This window comes from Diabrotica undecimpunctata, chromosome 3, assembly GCF_040954645.1.
Source record: "Diabrotica undecimpunctata isolate CICGRU chromosome 3, icDiaUnde3, whole genome shotgun sequence".
NCBI lineage: Eukaryota > Metazoa > Arthropoda > Insecta > Coleoptera > Chrysomelidae > Diabrotica > Diabrotica undecimpunctata.
Window position 1 is genome coordinate 130618751 of NC_092805.1, and position 25681 is coordinate 130644431.

The following is a 25681-nucleotide window of genomic DNA, read 5'->3' on the forward strand; positions in this document are numbered from 1 at the left end:
TTCCATAATATACCATAAGATGAATATAGTCATCCATTATACATTATAGCCTCCACGTAGCCCAGAATTTAATCCGCTTGATTTTGGTATATAGGGCGCATTAAAACAACGTGTCTATAAGAATCCCATAAACATTCGCAACCAACTATGGTAAGAAATAAATACTGCAGCAGTTTCTTTAGAACCAATGATGCTATTTAATATGAGACGATCTTTTATGGAATATATTGACAAATGAATTAAAGAAAATGGTGGACATATCGAACACTTACTTTAACAAAAAATTATGTTATTTAGTTTAACTATTTCTTAATTTGGTTTGTAAACAAAATATTTCGATTGTGACTTTAATTCAACATAAAAAGTAAAATGCTTGATGTAAAATCCTATTATTCTGTTATTTTGTCAAATCCTATTATTAATTATCCTGCTGATAAATTTATTTTATTTAATATTTTGTTAACTATTAACTTTCAAAAGTTTCAGAAGTATTAATGTTTTTGTCTATTTTTCTTCGTTGTCTGGAGTAATCGACTTAAATCAGAATTATGCAGCTGATTGTTAAAATGCGATTATTTCGAAAACTGTTGAGTTTTACTGTTATTAACAGGTATACCTTTTTTTTGTTAAAATAATGTATCTTTAATATTTTTTATCCCAAATGTTAAGCAAAAAACTTAAGTGCAAACTTATACCACATATGTGGCATATGTGGCGTCCTCTATCAGTTACATCAAAGTGTGCATCAAATTATAATTTCTCATATTTAAAAGTACCCAGCTGTAAATTTTTATACATAAATGTTTACAAACATTAAAGTTATAGCGAAAAATAAAATTTTAAATTTGCACTTTAACACCCTGTATCTTTCTTAATATCAACATTTTATTAAAGCAATTTGGCTTAAATTGTAATATTTTAAAGTGTAGAATCTACTATTTCTTTTTGTACAATTACTTAAGGAAAACCCTGTATGTCTCTTTTCATTATCTATTTCAATTCAACAATTTTTCGATAATTTAAAAAAAAATCTGAATTTTCTAATGACTTATGTCAATTGTCATTGAAAAATCATTTAAACGGCTGGCATTCGATTTTGCTCACTCTATCTGCAGGTTCAACTCCAAAACAAATGGTTGGGTTGTGACACCTGTACCATAACCACATTTTTGAATGTTTTTTGTGAAGTTTAAGTATACAGTCCTTTGTGTATTTTTTCATTTGTTTCATTGGTTAAAAAAGAAAAGAAAAAATAGAATCAACAATTTTCTGCTTTCCATATGACCTCTTCTAGTATAATACTTTATATTTGACATAAGTAAATCATTTTTAAATTAAAATTAGCCATTTACGTCATTGCTTTCTTGTAGCATAGCTCCTAAGATGGCTTTGTTAGCCGAATGTGCTCAGCTAGAAATTAAAATCTTTTACACAATTTAAAAATACTTCCTCTTTTTCAACTTTTGATTTGTCATAAATGTGTATAAAATGTATGAGCCTTTTTATTTATTTAATTTAAATGGGACACTCTGTATATATTTGCAGATTTCAAAGGAACTTGATATTCCCAATTAAAACGTATCGAGTTTGGTAGAAAAAATTTGTTAAAATGAAAAATAAATTACTTTACAGTTAAATAATAAATAAATGTATTTACTGTAAATGAGAGCAATTATTTAAAAAAATCACTTCAAATGTTCAAAATGCTTACAGTTCACGCCATGAGGATGTGTAACTTATTAAATTATTTACTAATCTCATTAAAATTAAAACGTAAACACAGATTTGGTAGATGGCTCTTGAAAATAATACTAGCCATTTACCTCCCATAAAAAGCAGACCAGGCTCTTTACATTTAATGTGTCTTATTTTGAGCAGAAAAATATATTCAATCGTTAAAGAGAACTTAATAGGTCTTTGCATTGGAACTTGGAATGGAATTATATAGATGGTTATATGAAAGAGATGGAACGCTTCCCCACTATTATCGACGGGTTGGAAATTTTGAATGCAAATTTTTCAAATCGATGGATCGGACGTACATAACCTGCTCATTGTCCGGACCTTAACCTGTTAGATTTCTTGTTCGTGGTTAACTTTGGGGTTTGTCTCTAAAATTACGTGTTTACATCAGGCGACCAACATGCCTGCAGGATTTAGGATACAGAATTTTTGATGAATGTGAACTAATACGTGGAGAAGTCCTTTAAAGAGTAACTTAAGAGTTTATTCATAGGTTTGTACCGGGTGGTCCAATAAGCCGATCACTCGGCTATATCTCAGAAACTATTTATGTTATAACTTTAGGAGAAAAAAATTCCTTAGTAAAAGTGGCTAAGAGAAATCGCTGGAAATAACTTTCAATTTTCTGGGTTAACCGCTAGGGGGCGTAACCTGTGAAGAAAACGTTGAGAACCAGTTTTTTGGAAAATATGCCCAATTATACCAAGTGTTTAATAAGTAAACTAGAAAGGGGCCTAAATTCTGCAAAAAGTTGTTCAAGTACTTTTTTTTAATTTTTTGACATAAAGGGTGGGGTAGAGTGGGAAAGTATTTGTGGATAAATACCTATAACTTTGGTTTGGATCAACCGATTTTAACGAAATTAGTGTCATTAGAAAAAGTATGAATGAATTAATTTACATCTACTATAAAATAATTGCATTTAGTTTCAATTGTTATAGGTAGAGGGTACTTTCATACAGAGAAAATTTAAATTTGTTTTTCTTCAAAATGTTTAACAGAAAAAAGAACTACCTATTTATTGTAAATTATAATCGAACTAGATTAAATTCTTAACAAAATAGTGTAAACCGCATGTTAATAGCTATTGTCGAACTCGAGATATGAATAAAAACGCATAAAAATAAGTAAGTATAGTATTGACTCACCCTGTATTATAAATTAAATTTAAAAATAAGTCAGTAGGCATTTTCAAATTTTTTTATAGCCGAAGAATTTTAATGTTGATACCTATTTAGACCATTGTTATTTCATACGATTAAAAATAGTTTTTCGAAACTAAGTAGGCTACGACAATGAATTTGACGGGGAGTTCATATTCTTTATTTATTAACAGCAGTCAAAACATTGTTAAGAAGTATTATATTATAATTAGAATTAAAGATTGCACTTTTTTCAATAGATATTAATATTGGTAATATTAGTAATTAATTATCAGTACTAATAATTCGTGATGAGTGTATCAAATGCAGAATTGTATGATATGATTGGAGTTTATTTCGAATGTCATCAAAATGCCGCTATTGCCTCACGTATATATTCTGTAAGATATCCTGACAGGAAACATTATGGCAAAGAAGTATTTAAAAGAAAGGCAAAAAGATTAAGAGAAACTGGCAGTTTTCATCGTCCTTGTTTTAAACGACGTAGTAGAGGTATGACCGAAGATAATTCAATCAATGTTCTTGCTTTAATTCAACATAATCCACATATAAGTACTCGGCAAATCTTTATAGAATTAAACATACCCAAAACTACTGTTTTAACGATTTTAAAACATCACAGGTTGGTTTTTCATATTATAAAGTAAACATTTAGGTCAGAAACTTGGAATTCCCTTTAAACTTTAGATTCAACTGTTATTTTAATATTCGGATAAAAACGGCAACACGGCGATTTTATCCTTTTATCGGTTTCTTAAAAATACTTATGCACGATTTATCTTGTGAAACAATTGTGGATTTTTAAAGATTTTTTGAGTTTTAGTAAATATAATGGTTTCTTTTTAACCAATATTTGTTGTTCTGTTTTTTAGACTGCATCCTTATCATATAGTTCCACACCAAGCTTTATATGAGAGAGATTGTGATGCAAGGCTGGATTACTGCAATTGGATGTTAGATCTGCTAAAACAACAACCGCATATCATGTCAAAGATTTTGTGGACAGACGAGGCTACGTTTAATAGTGCGGGTGGTGTTAATCTGCATAATATGCATTATTGGACTAAAGAAAATCCGCACTGGATACATAAGGTGCAGGTTCAATTTAGATGGAGTCTTAATGTTTGGTGTGGTTTAGTTGATGTAAAGATCGTAGGTCCACATTTCTTTGATAGAAATTTAAATGGCGAAACATATTTGGATTTTCTGGAAAATCAGTTGCCTGTTTTAGTGGAAGATATTTCCTTACAAACAAGAACAGATACGATATTACATGTCTTGCGCACTTTTCCAGACGAGTTCGAGATTATTTGTATATAAGTCATCCAAATAAATGGATTGGAAGGGGAAGTATATTTTCATGGCCAGCTAGATCTCTAGACTTAACATATCTGGACTTTTACCTGTGGAGAAAATTGAAGGACTTAGTGTACCAAACTCGATCAACCACGCGAGATGACATGAAACAGCGCGATATAAAGGCAATAAATAGTATATCAACAGTTGAGATTGACGCAGCTGTTATGTGTACGCGCGAAAGATTACATCTTTGTGTAGACAACGATGGAAAACAATTTGAACATTTAATTGGACATTAAGTTTTAATGATCGAGATATTTTTATGATCTTTCACATATTTATTTTTTAAGTTATACTAAAGGGTTAGTCAATAGTACGATACTTACTTTATGTTTATGCGTTTCTATTCATATCTCGAGTTCGACAAAAGCTATCAACATCCCGTTTGCGCCATTTTGTTACGAATATAATACAGTTCCATTATATTTTAAAATAAATAGGTGTTTCCATTAAACATTTTGAAGAAAAACAAATTTTAATTTTTTCTATTCGAAAGTACCCTCTACCCATGATAATTAAAACTAAATGCAATTGTTTTATAGTAGATGTAAATTAAATCATCCACACTCTTTCTAATTACACTAATTTTGTTAAAATCGGTTGATCCAAACCAATGTTATAGATATTGAACGACTTTGTGCGGAATTTAGGCCTCTTTCTAGTTTACTTATTTAACACTTGGTATAATTGGGCATATTTCACAAAAAACTGGTTTTCAAATTTTTCTTCACAGGTTACGCCCCCTAGCGGTTAATTCAGAAACTTGAAAGTTATTTCCAGCGATTTCTCTTGGCCACTTTTACTAAGGAATTTTTTCTCCTAAAGTTATAACATGACTAGTTTCTGATATATAGCCGAGAGATCGGCTTATTGGACCACCTGGTACATTGTAAATAAGTAAATGGTGAGCAATTTAAACATTTGAAGTGATTATTTTAAATTATTATTCTAACTGTACTCTAAATTTACCATTACTTTAACAATTTTTTTTACCAAACTGGGTATGAGTGAACTAGAAATAACAGTTTCTTTTAAAATATGAAAAAATATACAGGGTGGTTCTTTAAATTAAATAATTTCTGGTGGTATATCTGGTAAAGCTGGAAGTGGAGTTATAACAACAAATATGGTATCAGATGCGTTGTGTCATTGTACTTGCATGCAAAGTTTCATGAACATTGTCTTTTTAGTTTAAAATGTATTTACTTAGTTCCATATGTTGTCTCAACTCTGTATATTAAGTTTACTATGAATTAAACAAACGTTTATGATTTAAATTAGTTTCTATTACTGTAAAATGTCCAACAATAAATGTTCTAGTTTATTGTCATCTTTAATTTTAATTAATATAAAAAATGGTTTTTAGGTATTTCTAGTTACGGTGTTTCAATGACAACTTTAGAAGAAGTTTTTCTTGGTTTACAAAAAGAAGAGGAATATGGCGAAACAAGGGAATATCAGGAATTGCAGCATAGCTCTGAAAATCTTAGTCACGGTATTTACTGTTTCTCGCACTTTGTTCATAATATTACACAATTTTGTTTTCACTAAACCATGTTTATTTTGTATAATCATCGTGTAAATAATTTGTTTGCTAATAGGCATATAGATTGTCTTTTTGTATTGTGACAGTCCATATTTCCTACTTATTTCTTTGTGCTGTGGGTTATATACATTTTCGTAAGTATCAGAGAATTCCTCCGTATTATTCGCATATCTGCTATTCAATTTTTTTTTCGTCTATACAACTTCTTGTCAAATGCTTTTCCTTTAAAATAATACCCACCCAATTACAACTAACATTATCCACGTATATCCCTACTGCTGACAAACTAGACGTCATAAATGAAGTATTTTATCACCAACATATTCAGCCTCACACTGAGTATAACTAATGCTGTATACTAAATTCGTGTTTTCAAATTTGTCTATAGGATATTTAGTTTTGGAATATAAATATAAAATACTTGACTGCATTTCATTTCAGTTGAACTTCCACAAGTGCTCCTGATGATGAGTTGAATAACTCGAAACACGTGTAGAGCAATGGTGGAGTTCCGATTGAAATGAAATACAATCTTTTACTTTAATTTAAACGTCTTTCTCTACGTAAAGAGCGAAAAAGATAGTAATTTTCAAAGGTGAATCGTAGATGCATGTTGAAGTAAAAAGATACTTCTAGCGTCGTTTAAAATCTCTAGTAAGAGGCTTTGAATTTACGGTTCGCCTAATTTACTATCAGAGAGAGGTCTCTAGACTTCTTGTTACTTCATATATATATATATATATATATATATATATATATATATCATTCTAGTAAAGGATTATATTATTACTTTAAAACGAGTGGTTTATAAGAGTGGTTTCCAATTGTCTTCCGTATTCTTGTTCTGTTGACAATGTCATTGGTTTATCCGCGTTCCAGGCAGATTTATACCTTGGCGTGGTAGTTTACTAATTTTAATTATTCAGAAAATTGCGTAAAAAATTCATCATCATTATTACCCAGCCCTTTGCGTCCATTGCTGGATTGCCTCCCTAATTTTTGTCCACTGTGCTCTATCTTGAGCACTTTGCATCCAATTTTTTGACATTTTCTTGAGGTCGTCAGTCCAATGAGTAGGGAGCTTCCTCTACTTCTTTTGTCTAACCTCGGTCTCCACTTAAGCAATCTCTTCGTCCAGCTTTCATTACAGATTCGGGTGACGTGTCCAGTCCAGCTCTATTTGAGTGTGGCAATTCAGGAAATTAGATCGGTAACTCCTGTTCTTCGTCTTAAGTCTTCATTTATAACTCGGTCACAAAGCAATATACTCAGCATTGACCTTTCCATTTTCCTCTGAGTTATTTGCAGCGTTTTAGAAGTTTCAGCTGTCAATGTCAAAGTTTTGGCACCATAGGTCATCACAGGCAACACACATTGGTCAAGTGTTTTACGTTTTAAAGAAATTGGTAAATCGCTTTTAAAGATGTCTTTGAGTTTTCCATAGGCTCCCATGCTAGGTTTATTCTTCTTCATAGTTCGCATGTTTGGTTATATCTTGTGATCTTTATTTGGTGTCCAAAGTATATGTATTTTCCACCAGCTCTACTTCGTTGTCTCTAATATTAATATTTCCTTTAGGTTCTAGATTTGTTATGAATTTTGTTTTGGAGATGTTTATTTTAAGACCCACACTGGCACACACTAACTGAAGTTCATGTAGCATTGTACATATCTCCTTGAGGTTGTCTGATAACAAAACTATGTCGTCTGAGAATTTCACATTGTTAATCTTCTGCCGTCAATGTTCAGGCCTTTCTCTTTCCAGTTAAGTTTTTTACAAGAATATTCTAGTACTGCGGTAAATAGTTTAGGCGATAAGGTATCACCCTGTCGGACTCTTCTGGCGATTAGGATATGATCCGTGTTTTTATGTAGTTTCACCCACATAGTTGTGTTTTTGTATGTATTGTAAATTAACCTTGTATATCGGTAGTCAATGCGGCATGCTTGTAGTGCTTCCAGGATTTTGTCAAATTTTACCGTGTCAAAGGCTTTATGGAAATCTACAAAAGTCAGAACGAGTGGTCGATTGTATTCACTAGGTCTTTCCTATTACCGTTTTAATGCTCTTTAGTTGACCATTTGTTCCAAAACCGGTACGATATCCCGCATGCTCTATTGGCTGGTAGAAATCAAGTTTTTTTCTCAAGACGATTCGTTACTATTCTTGTAAGGAATTTGAATAGGTGACTAAGAAGGCTTATATGTCTGTAGTTTTCTAATTCATGGGAATCTTCTTTTTTGTATAATAGAATTACCTAAGCATTGTGCCATTTGTCGGGTATATTACTGTCCAAAAGGCATATGTTAAAAAGATTTTTTATTTTCTTAATTAGGCCAGTGCCTCCGATTTAAATTGCATCAGTAACTACATAATCTTCACCTGGAGAGTTGTTATTCGTAGCTTTTCTTAGTGCTAGTTTTATTTCGTCTATCGTGATTTATGGTAGTAGTTCTGATAGCTGGTTGACAGGGCCCTTTTTCCTTGTAAATATTTCTGGTACTTCATCTTCTCTGCTATTTGATTTGTGTTAGCTTGTGTACAGCAATTTGTAGAAGTCTTTAACTATTTTAAGGGTTTTCTCTCTGTTAGTTGTAGGATGACCATTTCTATCTTTAGTCTTTATTATCTGGCTTGTCCCCGTTCTTAGTCTTTTTCTCAGTACTTCCATTCTTCTATTGTTCTCAATGGTATGTTTGATTTGTTCTTGGTTGTATTTTCGAGTATCTTAGCTAATAGCTTTGAAAATTTCTTTATTAAATTTTTGTAGTTCGTCAGCTTTAGTTTCCATCTCGCTTCTCATTTCTTCTTTTCTTTTCTGCATTAGTTGCCTGGTATTCTGGCTAATCATCTCTTCTTTTTGAGCTCTAGGACAGAATTTCTTTTGACTTTTCAGTAGGGCATTTGTTAATTTATTATTTAAGTCGTTTATATTATTTTATCTTTTAGGTCTAATAAGTATGTCGGAAATATATTGCTGAAAACTATCTACATCAGATGGTTTCATCCATGGTTTTGATTTGTTCTTCTTTTTAATCATCTTACACCTCTCCTTCTTTAAGCTTATTTCAATTTTATCTCGTACCATTCTATGATCGCTACTGGTAACAAATCAGTTTAGATCCGTGATGTCTTTAAAAATATGTTTTTTCCGTGACGATAAAATCTATTTAAAAAATTAATGGGAAAATCCCAGTAGTTTACTGTATACTATCGTTAAAAAAAATGTTTTTTTTTAAATCTATTTCTGTAGTTTCTTTTTGAAAAAACTATTCATCAGGAATCATTCATGTTGCAGCATGAACCTTAACAGTATTTCATCATGTTCAGCTCTACCATCCAAGCCAAAGTTTCATATAAAAATATTTTATAAAAATTTACATGCATAGGTATCTCTTAAAATTTAAGTTAGTTGTCTGGCCCTAAGCATTTGTTTATTTTCTAAGAATAGAAACATTTCGCACAATCTATGGCACCTGAAACTTATGCACCATACACGAGTTCTAATTATATGATTAAGATATTTAGAAAATATCTAGATCTTAAAATATAACTTACATATTTTGTATATTTTTCAGGAAACACGGCTCTTAGCGAAGGTATTCGTTCATTGGAAGCAGTTCGTTGTAATCCTAGTGCTTCGCAAAATTTAAGAACGTTGATTGGCCTACGATTTTTAAGGCTGCGACGTGAGAAAAGGAAGTTGTGGATGGTAATCATCTTGCCAATTATTTTTACAGCTCTAGGATTGTACTTAAATAAGTCTATTGACACTGGAAAAAAATACGTACCGCCTAAAACATATCCACAGCCATTAAACTTGAATTATTACAGAGGTTATAATACTAGTATCTACAATGACAGCCGGACAGATTTAACTCCTTTTACCAAGGAATTAAAAAATAATGGAGCAGATTTAGATACCTATGATGGAAATTTCACTTCATTGTTAAAATTCACTACTCCACATTATGGAGCTTTTAACGTTCACGATTTTAGTTCTTCTCAAAATATATCTGTACTTTATAATGATACATACCAACATCTCTTACCAATGTATATTAATCTTATCAGCAATACCTTTTATAGGTAAGTAATTTTTTATTTTTCTCAAACGTATATATATATATATATATATATATATATATATATATATATATATATATGTACATATTTGTTGTATTTAAAATTATATATTTGATAATTTTGAATATTAAAGGCCCGATATCATATAAATATTAAAAAACGAATAGTATGTGGAATATCTCAAACAGGTTTTTTTGAATATTCAGGTTCAAGTTAATTAGTTAACTAAACTAGATTCATTTTACAAATTCCCAACTGTCAGCGAACGCACGTGACAGCCAAATAGGGTCGTATTGAGGTGTATCATAAGATTTTTAAAAATATTTACTTTTGAAACTAGTAGTGTAAGAATTTCTTGAAATTTAATCATTGTGAGCAAAATTTATTGTTACATTAAAGGAAATGTGTTAAAATAAAATATTCATTAACTGAGAGATACATAACAAAGTAAACATTTTGAATAAAGTAGCATTGACATAAGTTTATCAAAGCATAAAAATATACCATTTAAATTACTTAGAGTCTGAGTAGCTACATATGTTGCTGTCTTCGTCTGGATTTATTATTATGGGTTCGATATTTTCGAAATCGACTCGACTTTTTGTTAAACGTGTTGCACACATTTCTGCCACGATGTTGGACTAATATTATTTATTACATCATAAAAAATATTTTTCATATCTGCAAATTTAAAAGTAGTGTTTTTGGCTGCTACATAATTTTTTACTTCTGCCCAGATGAGCTCAATCGGATTGAGCTCACAATGGTATGGGGGCAGCCTTAACACTACAATTGCACTAGCACTTTTAATATGGAGTCCTCAAACCCTATAGTTTTTGATTTTAGCCACGCTTGGATATCAGCTTTTCTAGAAGTAGTAGTTGGAATTTTTTCCAATTTTCTGAAATAATAAGACGCGTTGTCCAATACGATGATAGACTTGTCTGCTAATCGGGGCAGTATATTTTTGAACCAATTTTCGAAGGATTTCCCGGCCATCACTTCATGGTAGTCCCCATATTTTTTTATTCAAACACCCACAGTTTTTCTGAAACAAACCTATCTTCACTGCCAGTGTGACAGATTATTAGTCTTTTTCCATTTCCTGAAAAATTTATTATTTTAAAATTTACTTGACGTGAAAAAGCACATAAACATTTACCTGCAGCATTTTTTTACCCCGTAGAAAGTCCATCTAAAAACGCTTGTTTATAAGACGTTACCGAATTGTCGACCAATACTTTAGATTTGGTGTGACCAGCGTTTATCCAGGTCTCGTCTAAGTAGTAAATTTTGCAGTTTTCATTTCTTTAGGACTTAATTTTTATCAAAACTTTTCGTCTCTACGATCTAAGACAATTTTGTCCCTGTCCATCAAGATACTGTTTCGCTGACGGCGTTGAAACTTAAAATTTATTTCTTTTAATAATTTAAAAATCGTAGTTCTTTTGAAGTTAGGCAATAACCGGATCTTCATTAACAACCCTCAGAACTTTGTCTATTGTGGGTAATTTATTTCGAAAAAAGAATTGATGGATTATTATTCTTATTGCTTCTCTGTCAAATTCATCCAGCAAGTAACAATATTTTTACGATACTCAACTGATTTTTGGGTCAACAATATTCCTGAAATTTCATCTTCATGAACCACATTGCGTACACTACGGCTACATATGCCTACAATAGATAAAAATTAACAATATTTGTTATATTGGAAATCTCTAATGAAATCTAAATACTCTAATGGAAATCGCACTTTTCGACATTGTAGGGCTCTCCTGCATTTCCGTTTTATACATTTATAATCAATTCCTTTGTTTTAATGTCAAAATGTCCCTTTACTGTTTTTTTTTAGGTGGAGTGAGGGTTAAATCAATATCAAGGAGTTCATCGGCTGTATCAATGCTTGACATTTTTGTTATTCTATTGTTCTTCAATAACTTAATGTACTTAGTTGATTGAAAGAATGTTAACATAGTCTAGAGAAAAATAATATGTATTGTAATAAAACCAGCATCATCGAAAATATCGGCAAAGTTATAAAACTGAATTATGTATACTTTTTCAAGTCCAGAAATATTCCATTCATTTACGATAAAACCTCCCCAAAGAACAGCTTGGATTAACATGATTTGGCATACACATAGCTAACATGTTAAGTAAAAAAATTTATATTGTGCCGATGTGTGTTTTTGCCCTAGGGGTGAGTTTCACCCATTCTCAGGGGTGAAAAAACATACTTTCAAAATAAGTCAGGAATTGGATAAACTGACTAATTCTAAGCAACCTTTGTTCTATAAAGTTTTTTCACTAAGTCAATACTTTTCTAGTTATTTGCGATTAAATATGTTCATTTTTCAACAACAACAAAACAAGGTTTTTAGACGGTTTTTGCAAATAACAAAAAAATAAGTATTTTATCGAAAAAATATTTTTAGCAAAAATGTAGCTTATAAAATAGCAAAAAAAAATCACTTTATATAGGTATCATTACATAGGTTAGATCATTTTCGTTAACTTTTTTATAAGCTATATTTTTGCTAAGAATATGTTTTTCGATAAATAAGTATTGACTTAGTGCAAAAACTGTATAAAATAAAAGTTGCTTGGAACTAGTCAGTTTATTTAATTATGGAGTTAATTTGAACGCATGTTTTTTTACACCCGGGAAGAGGTGAAATTCACTCCCATGGCACAAATCGGCACAGTATCATTTTTTTTTCTTTGACGTTAGCTATGTATATGCAAAATTTCATGTCAATCCAAGCGGTTCTTTAATATTTACAGCAAAAACCGTGAATAAATGGACTAAAAAGGAAATAAAAAATCTAATTCGAAACATCTATAACTTAAAATATTGATTTCTCTCACCTTTATTACAGTGATTACCGCAAGCTATTTTTACGTTTGATTAACAAATATTTTGTTTTTGGATACTAAAACTCCACTACACACAATAAAACTTAATACTAAACACTTAAAAACACGACCAGTAAATAACTTAACCATAACTAACATATCACACAATACATTAACTTAAATACCAACACGCTACACTTTGAAGTTAAGTAGAGTGACAAGTTTGGACTTGTAAAATGAGAATCCGTCTGGCTTAAGGCAATAAATTATATTTAACAGCCTCTTGACGAATGAAAGGGCGAATATCAACATGTGCGTTTGTTTACAGTTGGGAATTTGCTGAACGAATGTACTTTAAAGGTTTGGACACAGCCAAACACATTACCTTAAACCATTGCGTAATTCGGTTCAATGGCAAGTAAACAATACGCAAATATATAATAAAAAACCTATTGGTCGACCTTATAGAGTCAGCAGAAGTTATGTGTAACATATTTAGTGTTTAAAGTAACTTTGGATGATACGATACGCATTATTATTTGTCTGTTACTAATAGTAGAGTTTAGACACCGTATTTTATTTACGCTGCCGACCTGACCCGGGTTATGACGTAATTCTTGAGTGATCATTATATAACACACACGTGTAATCTATATTTTTAACGTGAAACATGCAGCATCGATAAGGCTACCACGCGTAAAGGCTCGACACCAAAAACAGCTATAAAATTCTATAACTGAAGAGCATTCATGCAAAAGTTGATGAGTCCAATTTAACCAACTTTAAGAAACTAGTTTTTTTGTTATTGTCTCTTTGAAGCAACTGAATTTTTTATGCGGATAAATACCTTTTAAATGTTCATTACTGTACTTAGCTTATATAATAATTAGCGGCAAATTAAATGCTATAACAGTACTTAAAAACCATACTAATTTTTGCAATTAACAACTTTGGCTTTAATCTTATTAAGTTTTGTTTGAATAGCTTAACGTAAATATTTAGTTTTGATTGATTTTATTTGTATTTTCGTGAATATGATCGTTAACAACAAATATGTCTTAAAGAATTAGAAAAAAATAAAAAGTGTTACAAAAACCAAAAAGAAAACATACAACTAATGGTGGAAACCTGGATCAAGACATGAACAAGGTTCTTCAAGTTCCCACTTACAGTTTTCATGACAGTTTGCATCTTGGAGTTTTCTGAACAAATCTTTGTACCATGCTATATCAATATATGCATCCTAATTTTAGCCATAATGTTCTAACTTCAATAAGGATAACGTGTTCTCAGTTTTTTAGATGGTAATAGGCGAGCAATTTTTAATTCTGAAAGAATAAGGTTATGTAGCTTTGTTCCTCTCTTACACAAATTCTGATTTTCCTCTATGCCAAGATCTATTCTATAATTGTGAGGTCTTCTTACCAGGAATCTAATTTTGGAGTCTTGAGTACTCCTCTATTAATATTTTTTTTATGTCACTTCTTCCTGTCATTTTTTTAAAGGATTTTTTTAGACTTTTAATATTCAAAGTTTCCAATATTTCTCCAAAACAGAGACTTTTCCCATTTCTTTATTAATTTTATGGTATTGTTCTTTGTATTGATAAATGGCTTTTTTCTCAATAACTTTTCGACCCTTCCAAATGCCCTGTAGTTAGGAAGAAAGCTATGTACTCTTACAGGAAATATTATTTTAACCATAGTTATAGATATGGCAGTATTGGCTAACCAATACATTAGCATATGTATAACGTGTTTGCTTTTATTTGGTCTCCACATCCACCAAAAAATAAAGTAATAGCATTTATCTCCGGTAAGAGTTTCAGAGAGTTTAGAAAATGTAAAAGTGCAGATGCTACTTCTATGCAGCCTCTTTCGCCTTGATCTTCTGTCCGCAAAAAAAGTTTGCGACACTTGGGTGTACTGGTATAATCAGAAAGTTATAATAACTTATTTGCTTTAAGTGAAAAGTATCAGGAACAGCTGTTTTGGGCAAGGATTGGACTTGTTGTATATCGAAGCGGTAAGCCCAACAGTTTTCCTTCATTAACTTGTAGATTTGTTCAATTTTTTTAGCAGATTTGTTTATCGTTTAAGGGTATTCCTTAGTCTTTTACATAAGCTGCATATATCAGTTGACGGTATTTTGCGAACATTCTTTGAAATGTTGAAAATGAGAAAATTTTAATTTTGGCCGCTGAGCCTGGTAGAGGAAACAATTTTTTGATTGTTTCGTTATAGCTAAGATAAATACGTTAAGATTTATTTCGACTATAACGACTTTCGTTACTTTTCAATCCTTCAAAAAATTCCTTTGATCCAAAAAATTCCGGACTTCTTCTCTGCTTGAAGCTAACTTATGTGATATTTTACTTCCCCTCATCTTTCCTTAGGTACATCTCCTCGTTCCAAGATTTTAGAAATTCTAATAGCTCTAGCTCTTGAAAGCTTAAATGCCGAAAGAAAAAATCGGAAACATACTGTTTCTTGGCTGTTTTTTTTAAGTAAAAACAAAATCCCTTACTTTTAGTTGCTAAAAGAAAATAATATTTTCCAATTTAATTAATTATGTTTATTATATTATTATAGTCAATTTGTTTAAATAATTTAAAATAAATTATATTTCGCAAAATTTTACTTTTTTCTTATTATTATTACTAGAAAAGATTACATGGTATCAAAAACATGACAAATACAATTGTGGAATGAAATTAAGCTGTATGTATAATTTACATATTGCAATTTAGATACTTAATTTTACTATTTTTATTTATCATTATACAAAGTTTATAGCAATTAATTTGTTTAAAATACCTAAATATATTTTTTATATTTTTCAGTCAAGAAAAGTAACTGTAAAATTTTGCAAAATAAATATTTATTTTAAATTGTTTAAAAAAACTACTTGGTTAAATAAACAATTCACAAATTACCTAATAAAATTATTATAATGTATGCAAAGAGGTACCTTAAATTAAAAAAAATTTCTTTGATCAGAACTGGAGATATTGCCACTTTTATAAATTAGAAGTTACGAATTCAGTTTTTAAAATAAGTAAAATCGAGACATAAAAAAAGGGCTTTGGTTCTAAGGGTCGAAGTATATTATATATTTTTTTAATTCGAGTAAAAAGGCCAACATTTCGAATAAAAAAATTAACTTCCTACATGCTGGTGCGTCTGAGTTAAGCGTAAAATCACAGTACTTTTGTAAAACCATTGTAGGCGTTAACTCTTTTGTTTATTACATTAGGTTATCACCAAATTTATCACGAGTACTTATTAGATACCTATATCCAAGTGTCACGAAAAAGGCTTTTATTTTGCTAATGTCTCTGGTGTTTTTCTTGGGGATTGTACAGTTACATTTTTACAAAAACATAAAAATGCTAATACCAGTTGCATCAATAGAACTTTGAACGTAAATTGTGTAGCATTAGAACACTGGGTTTTTTTTATTGGATTTGAATAGATCTCTCAAAATTAGGTGCTGGTGTTAATATAAAAAAATATCGAGGGATAAGAACATCGGATGGGAAACATATAACAGAGAGTTAATTCATAATATTTATTTATATATAAACAGAAAGCAAGACTTAAATGTTTTTTACAAAAGTAACAGAAAAAAGATTATTTCTGCAAAAATACTTATTTAGACGAATTCTCTGATCATGGGATTCTTGTTTTAGCATTCGAACGACTAAGACGTGTACCACGTATAATTAAATTTAAGTTGGCCTTATCGCTAGTAATAAGTGTGTTTATTTTTGATTTTTAAATAGTTAAGTAAAGTGACAAATCAGACAAAATTATACTCTACTGCTGTGAACTAATCTAATAAAAAATTCTCAAACAAAAAACAAGCCATATTGTTTAGTTCACTTTAAATTACTAAAATTGAAGATTATTAAAATGCCACATGAATATTAAAATTAAAGATTATTAAATGCCTACTAAAATTCATTTCATCAAATAATTCCAATGGATTTTCTAAGAATAGAAATAACTAATTTTGTATTTAAGCATATCTTGAGCTTCCGACGTTATACTTACATATCTTCTTCTTCTTCTCATAGCGCCGTCTCCTTTCGAAGGTTGGCGATCCAAATGGCAATTGTAGTTTTGGAAACTTCTGCGCGAAAGATTTCTGCGAATGAGCGGTCAAACCATCTCCTTAGGTCTTTCAGCCACGAGTTCTGGCGTCTTCCTACTGATCTTTTTCCCTGTACTTTTCCTTCCAGTATAACTTGAAGTAATTCATATTTTTCGCCTCTCAACATATGACCCAAGTATTGCATTTTCCTCTCTTTGATTATTCTTAGTAATTCTTTTTGTTTACACTGCGACGAAGCACCTCAACATTAGTAACTCTTTGTACCCATGGAATTCTCAACATTCGTCTGTATATGTGCATCTCAAAGGCATCTATTCTTTTTTCTATTTCAGAGTCCATTGTCCAACTTTCACAGCCATACAGTAATACAGAAAAAACGTCTAATCATTCGGATTCTAATCCGTAGACTAAGGTCTGATCTTGTAAAAAATGTTTTCATGCTCATGAATGTTTTCCTTGCTTGTTCGATTCTTAATAGGATTTCTTTTTTTGATTTACACTGACTATTAATATTTGCTCCCAAATATTTTATGGAATTTACCTGTTTTATTATTTGACTCTTGGCATATACCTGTATGTTTATTGGTTTCTTTGAAAATACTAAAGTTTTAGTTTTGGAAACGTTTAGATGTAAACCGACATTTCGCTGTGGTGAACTACCGTTAATTAATTATATTTTGTATATAAAACTATCGTAAACTCCATTTTGTAGTTCTTGAGCGTTGCTTGCTATTAAGACGGTATCATCAGCATATCTGATGCTGTCTATGCTGATTCCGTTAATCTTAATTCCGCCTTGGACCTCGTCTAATGCTTCTCTGAATATAGACTCCATATACAAATTAAACAGTAGCGGTGATAAGAAGCATCCCAGTCTCACTCCTCATCGGATTTGTATGTCTTCGGATGTTGTGTGCTCTATTTCAATTGTTGCTGTTTGGTGCCAGTATAGTTCTGAGATAATTCGCAAGTCTTGTTCGTAATTTTCAGTTGTTCTCAATATTTCGATCATCTTTTGATGGTTAACGCAATCAAATGCTTTTCGATAGTCAATAAAACATGCATATACATCTACATTGATATCTCTGCATCGTTGCGTTAACACATTTAAAGCAAAAAGAGCCTCTCGTGTTCCCAATCCGTTTCAAAATCCGAATTGAGTGTCACTTATCTGGAACTTGCACTGCTTGTAAATTCGTGTATGGATAACTCTGAGAAAAGTTTTAAGGACATGAGACATCAAGCTTAATATTCGATAATCATTTCATTGTGAGGAATTCGATTTTTGTGGTAATGCTACGAATGTTGATACTTACATATAGTCTATAGTAATTTATCATGACCAAATCAATTACCGAATTTATTTTTCATGGGAAAACAGTTATGCTACATTTGCAAACAGCAAAGACATTTAGCATCTCAGTGCACATGTAATACAAACACAAATATCTATCGAAAATATACCGCCTATTTCTCAACCAAATTGTACCCAAACGTGCCCCTCTAATATTTAGCATAGTATCCATTCTTGACACTTTCCACAACAATCAACTAGTTCACAGTGGAAAGAAACAACCAATATTTCCCTATTATATTCAAATCCCATAGAAACTCCTATCCAACCAGATAACGTTGAAATGAATAATCTCAGTCAAAATCTAAAATCCATCCAGCACTAACTCACAAGTATCTTAAAAGTCACTGTACTAGATTAAAAAAGAATTATGAAACAGTACGCAACTCACGTCTCTACTGACCAGATCAGCAATATCTCTGCTGACACTTATCAGAACAATATTTAACTGTATACTGCAATGGAACCTAAATTTAAACCGTCTAAATAATATGTCTACAAATGACTCACTTCAAAGAAGATAATTATCATAAGTTAAGAAACTATACTGCATATTTTAACAATAGAATAACTGCTAGCCTTGCTAGTGGGGGAGTAGTAATATGTTCATAACTCATATAATACCAAAGTCATACGTTTAAGAACCAAGTTAGAGGCAACAGCAGTAACTCTAAAAGGGCCCCATAAAGTTAATATCTGTAATGTTTTAACAATATTTTAAAAATGAAATCGTGACAGAAACTTTCTACTAACAGAAGAGACCAAGTGATCATATCCAGATTGTGACTTAAACATACAAAGGTAACTCCATGATTTTATATTAATGAAGGAACCTCCTCCGATACGTAATGTGTGTGCAACATATATTAATAGAGTGTTCTCTCTATGTACTAAAACGACAACAACAACAGTTACCTAACACCTTTAAAGAATGTTTTAGTAAAAATAATACATCTTAAATTCTCAATTTTTTACGTGCCATAAGACTGATTAACCAAATATATTATTAACTTTTCCTACCCCTATTTACATAAAACATTCTGTTCCTTCTTTTTTACGTCATTGTAGTGAATAATAAATTTAATAAATACCTAATTTTAGTATGGGCCCAAAAACTGGAAAAATTTCAGCTGCTGCATATCCTTTTGAACTACCTCCAACTAATGTAAGTCCTACTCCTGTTAGTCCAGGGAATTTTATTTTGGGAATGGTTTTCTTGTTTGCACCAATTGTACTAGCAGTTGACATGGTGTATGAAAGAGAGGTAAGTAAAACTCGTTCTGCTCTATAATAATTTAGTTTTGACCTCTGATAAACCATAACAATAACTACATTGTTTACCTTCATGTGCCTCCAAAAAGTTTTTTATGAGTGAAACTACCCATTTTTCCCATTTTTTTCTTTTTCTCATTTAAATATGATATAATCATATTTAAATTCGGTTCAAACATCGTCATCGTTTGAATAGCCTGAAACTCTTAAACTTAGATAATTATGTAGCGTGTTCCAAATATGTTACTTATGTTTAACATCCTGTAAAAAATTACAGACCGATTAATAGCTAGCATGCCCATTTAGTAAATATATGGAATTTATAATATGTGGTGACTTCAACGATAAAACGGGGAGAAAGGCAGATGAGACAGAATCATGACTGGGAAAATTTGGTTTGGAAAAAAGGAACGAGCGTGATGAAACAATAACTACTTTCCTACTGGAAAATTTTTATTCCAAAAGAATAGCTTCTTCTATTCAAAAGAAAATAGATGAAACAAAACATCGGAGATGGACGTGACAGAGCCCGAATGAAAAAACTAGGAACAAAATCGATTTTATGATTACAGACAAGAGGAAAATCTTTATTATATTTATAGATTATCTTAGAAGGTCATGTCGAGTATCGAGAATGGAAAGAATCAGGAATGAGGAAATACGAAACCGTACAGGAATTAGAGATACTCTTTCAGATAGAATACAAGGAAGGCAATTACAATGGTATGGTCACGTGATGAGAATGGAGGAGGAGCGGTGGCCAAAGAAAGCCTTAATGTATGTTCCGCCAGAAAGAAGGAAAAGGGGAAGACCACCAAATTCCTGGAGAAGAGAAATTACAAAAACAATGCAATCTAGAGGCTTAGAAGAGGGAGATTGGAAAGATAGGAAAAGATGGAGGCTGAAATGCGGGAAGCGGCAATCGCCGTAGGACCCCCGTTATATGATGATGGAAAATCTTTACAGATGTTACATTCCTAAACCAGTTTTCATCAGGTAGCGACCACAGAATAATGAAAGCGTCGATAGAAATAGATCTTGGGAAAGAGAGATACCGCATGATCAAAAAGAAGTCTACATCTACCTGGACAGAGCCTAATAATATAAATGCATTTGAAGAACACGTCATCAGCATTCTCAAAAGCGATAAGAATACAGACCTAAGTGTTAACACCCTGAATAACGGTATAATAGAAGTTATAAAAGAAAGCCAGAAGATACACTGCCAAAAGAAATAATGTAATGAAGAAATAAGTCCCCAAACACAAGCATTAATGGAAGAAAGAAAAAAATGCAAAGTAATAAAAACAAAGAATGTAACAATAAAATACTGAAAACTTTGTTTTCAAAACTTCCACAAAATTTATTTTAAACTCTTATCACTACAGCTGTTTCGGCTGATGATTGCCTTTCTCAAGTGATCTATTTTTGGCATGCGTTTACACTTTATAGTCTTTAATGAAATAGGTTGAGGAGGGGAGAATTATTTGTCTCAAATTGGTCATTCAGAATTATATCTGTGTTTTTTAATTTGTTGATTTCCATAGATTTTAACAAAGATAGTTTAAGGCCTTTATTTTAAATGTGAAGAATTTTAAATTCGTCGTTTAAAGAATGACTATGATCTAGAAGGTGAAGTGCGTATGTAGAATCTGTTTTTCTATTATTGAAAGCCCCTTTATGTTCTGCTATTCGTTTATTAAAATTTCTACCAGTTTGACCTGGTTTGAGTAAAAAACGAATAGCAGAACATAAAAGGGCTTTCAATCTACATACGCACTTGTGAAAAACAACATGTTTTTCCCTCTGGTAATTTTATATCTGCTGTAATGTCCAGACCAGCTTCAGTTTTAGGGAGTATCCCATGATGTCAGTTGTTGAGGTTTTATTCCTCATGCATTTATTTCGATTTCTGCCATAAAACGATATATCCATCAAGTTATTTTATGTAACGTGTCTATGTCCAGGATCTGTATATTAGAAGATGTACGACACATGCACTGCATCACCTCGTTTTTAATTTCAAAGTTATTTTAATTATTGAATACCGTGTATGCATTAAACGCAAAACAAAGAAGTAGCCACCTTCTTTGTATTTTATTTCTCCACTTTGACCGAAAAACCCACCACTCTTCAAGTTCTCCTTAATATATATATATATATATATATATATATATATATATATATATATATATATATATATATATATATATATATATATATATAATAGCAAGCAAGCAAGCAATTTAATTAAACCCAGCCTGTGAGAAATGTTCACCCCTAAGAATTACGTTCGGGTGTAACAATTCATTGGAGCGAGGTGTATTAACTCGAGTAAAAACAGGAGTCACTCCACCGCGCTCGAATGCTCCAGACCATCCCTTTCCCCCCTATAGCACTCTGATGCGCGATAGGGGCACAACTATCAGCCAAATGCTCTTCATGTGGAGATCCTGGGTAATAGAACCCCAACATGGTTTCCTAACCGAATTCAAAACTCAGGACAGCGCATTGTCGCTATATTCCTGTTATCTTAATGTGGCTTATCCGCGAACTAAAATTGCTTACTTGGGCCTCAAGTCTCCGCTCTGAGCTAGGCTCAGTTCGGCGACTTGGTGCTCAAGGGGTTGGGCCCTACATGCCCGAGTTTTTAGTGGTTTTTGTTAATATTTTTTTGTGGCTTGCGCCGGTTTTTGTTAGTAGTTTTTTGATTTTTTTGGTGGCCGAAGCCATTTTTTTGTTGTTTTTTTTTGGATTTTTTTTGTAGGATGCCTGAAACATACAATCAGAATTAGTGCATATTTATATAATAAATTATCTACATAAAATTTACTGGGTCCACGCTGTACGTTGCGATTGTCCACAAGGGTTTTGAGCTACGAACTATCTTCATTGTGCGTTGTTGTTGTTTTTTGAAGTGTTTTCTCTCTGGTGTTTTGTTTTCTCTCTGGTGTGATTGTTGATTTTCTCTCTAGTATTATGATTTTATTCTACTATTTGTTGTTTGGGTCTTTTGTGCTTCCATCTGTGGAAAGCGTCATACCTCAATATCTCTCGCAATATCTGGTTGGGGTGGTTCTCTATCTCCGCGAACTTTGTCCTAGCTTTTTCTTTCATTGTGTCGGTCACTCTGATTTGTTGTAGTTCTCTAAAGAGAAATCTTTCTGCTACGTATCTCGGTACGTTGACTGCTTCTCTTAGGCTGTTGTTATGTGCCGCTTGTATTTTCTTTTTTGATGTATTGCATATGTGTCCCCATGCGAGAGACGCATATGTTAGTATAGGAAGAATTATACAATTTATTAATCTTATTTTTGTTTTCAATCTAAGTTTGCTTTTTCTTCCTGCTAGGCCTCTTATTGATGCTCTTGCCATGTTGGCTTTTTGTACTGTAGCTTCTACATGTTTGCTAAATGTTAAGCCTTTGTCCATGATTACTCCGAGGTATTTTGCTTCACTTTTCCACTCGATAGGATTGTCTTGCACAGTTACCTGTTCTTCTGGTTGTTGGTGCCTCTTTTTGAAAAGTACAGCCTGTGTCTTTTCGGAGTTTATAGCGATTTTCCATTTTAAACTCCATTCTTCTATGTCATCTAGCGCTGTTTGTAAGTTGTTTACCGCTATGTCTACATTTCTGTGTTTGGCCGCTATCGCTGTGTCGTCGGCATAGAGGCTTAGTAGTGTACCTGGTGTTCTAGGTATGTCTGCTGTGTATATCGTATACAGTAGAGGTGACAGTACCGCTCCCTGTGGCACTCCAGCCTCCGGGTTCCCGAGTTCGGATAGGACTTGTCCTATCCGGACTCTGAAACTCCGATTGCTTAAGTACGAAGAGATTAGTCTTGTCATTGCTCCGCTGTAGCCGTATCGTCTCATTTTGTAGATAAGTCCTTTATGCCAGACTCTGTCGAAAGCTTTGCTTACATCTAGGAAGACAGCTCCTGTGAATTGTTTGTCATTAAATCCAGCTGCTATGTACTCTGTTAATCTGAGTACTTGTAGCTCACTGGAGTGTTCTGATCTAAAACCGAATTGGGCTTCGGGTATTATATCTAATCTGTCTGTTTCAGCTTGGAGTCTGACGAGTATTATTCTCTCTACAATCTTGCTGATTGCAGGTAGTAAGCTTATTGGCCTGTAGTTTTGCGGGAATGTGCTGTTTTTTCCGGGCTTTGGTAACATTATGACATGAGCCTCTTTCCATCTGTTTGGGAATTTCTTGAATCTTAGCATCGCGTTGATAATATTTGTTAGATATACTATGGCTCTCGCTGGTAAGTATTTTAGAGCCCTGTTCGTTATTTGATCAGGACCAGGTGCTTTTTTCGGCGAGCTATTTTTAATTAGCTCGTTTATCTCCTCCGGTGATGTAGGAGGGATGATTTCGTTCGGGTTTTCGGGTCTTCCTCTTTGTCTTTCGACTTCTTCTATGAAGTCGATGTCCTCATCTGGGTGGTAATTTAATGTACACTCTCTTTCGAGAGTACTCCTCATTACTTCTGCTTTTTCCTCTGTGGTGTAGACTATTCCGTTTTCTCCATGTAATGGAGGGATTTGCTTTCTGTCGTTTCTCAGTATTCTCTGGAGCCTCCAAATATTTTGCATATTTGGTCCTTGCTCCTCCATGTCTCTTATGTGGTTTTCCCAGCTTTCACTACGGTGTTGTTGTAGTGCTGTTTTGACCTCTCTGTTTAGCCTATTTGCTCTATTTTTGTCTGCCTGGTTCCTTGTCCTTCTCGCTGTCTGCTTTGCTCTGTTCTTTTCCCTTATTAAGTCTTTTATTGCTTGTGGTATATCCTTAAATCTTCCCGTGTGCATTTCTACTTCCTCTTCTGTAGTGCTGTTTCTGAGTGCTTGTTGCTTATATATAATATATATATATATAAGCATCTTTTGTAACTATTTTGATACTTGTTATTTTGTGTTAGTTTTATTCCATGATAAAAAATAGTTTGTTTTTAAAACCCTTAATAAAATTTTGTTTCAATTTGATTTTTTGCTTCTTTTTCGAAACTTTTTTAACAACTGTATTGAACTGTAATTGAAACAAAAAATAATTTCAAAAATTAATTGAGGTACCTATTAATTAAACTTTAAATTTAACTCATGCCGAAAATACAAAAAATTTTCAAATCTGTTTTTTAGAAAACGATGTATCCTATCGACTTAGAGTAAGAGTACCTTTTAGTACTAGAATAACTGAAAATTTAATAATCCAGTATCACGAATGCTTAAAAGGTAAAGACAAAAATTATGCGTTAAAATAACCGTTGATCTACCCAAAACGGACGCCTACCATCGGTACTAGAAATTTACAATTAATAAAATCGATTTAACTCTGGAGGAAAAATTCCTCCAGAGTACCAGTTTTCGTTTTTTTAAATAAAAGCGTTCTGGAGGTTTTAAAAAAAATTAATTACAAGGCCCCATTTTTAAAAAGCTCTAGCTTTCTTAGGAAGCATTTTCGGACTAGATGAATTGGAGTAAATTGTCTTAAAATTATCTGAGGAATCTCCGGTCTTCGTTTGTCAGGAAAGTTTCTGGACACCCTGTATAATATGCAAGTAGCCCATTGTATTTCTGTTCAATTCAAGCTTCAACTATTGCTCTACATGTGTTTCGTAGTATTCACCTCTCATTAGGAGCACTTGTGGTAGCTTAAACTGAAATAAAATGCTATTCAAATTTAAATGAAATTCGATTAAAAAACATTTGTTGTAAGGAAGAGATTATTTCTAAAATTTTATTATAATTTCTAATTCTTATTTTTTCAGATAAAAGCCAGAAATCAGTTAAGAGTTAATGGACTTCCTTTTACCGTTTACTTTACAAGCTTTTTCCTGGTTCAAGTCTTATTGATGGCAATAATAACCGTATTGTTAATAGGTCTTATCATTGCTATGAAACCACCGACTTTTTCAAATTCGTCAATAACAGTACTAGCATTATGGGTTGTTCTCTACTGCCCCGCTTCAGTTTTGTTTTGTTCCTGTATTAGCTACATGTTTGATAAGTCAGAGTCTGCGCAGTCGGTTATGCCAAATGTATCTACTCTTCTAGGATTAATACCATATATTCCTGTAATGTATGCAAGTAAGTTTATTCTCTAGATATATTTTAATTTTATTAATTTTTTATATTATTTAGATTGTACCTGTACAAAAAAGGATGTAAACTCTTGT

General features: G+C 32.1%; 1 protein-coding gene across 1 annotated transcript in view; it reads left to right on the forward strand.

Moving 5' to 3' along the window:
• Nucleotides 1–25681, forward strand: part of LOC140437411 (cholesterol transporter ABCA5-like) — a 110680-nt gene that overhangs the window by 68219 nt on the left and 16780 nt on the right. Inside the window, exons 16-19 of the mRNA XM_072526927.1 lie at nt 5632–5760; nt 9391–9901; nt 19329–19491; nt 25274–25592. Of these exons, the coding sequence (XP_072383028.1) occupies nt 5632–5760; nt 9391–9901; nt 19329–19491; nt 25274–25592 (1122 nt within the window). The remainder of the gene's footprint in view (nt 1–5631; nt 5761–9390; nt 9902–19328; nt 19492–25273; nt 25593–25681) is intronic.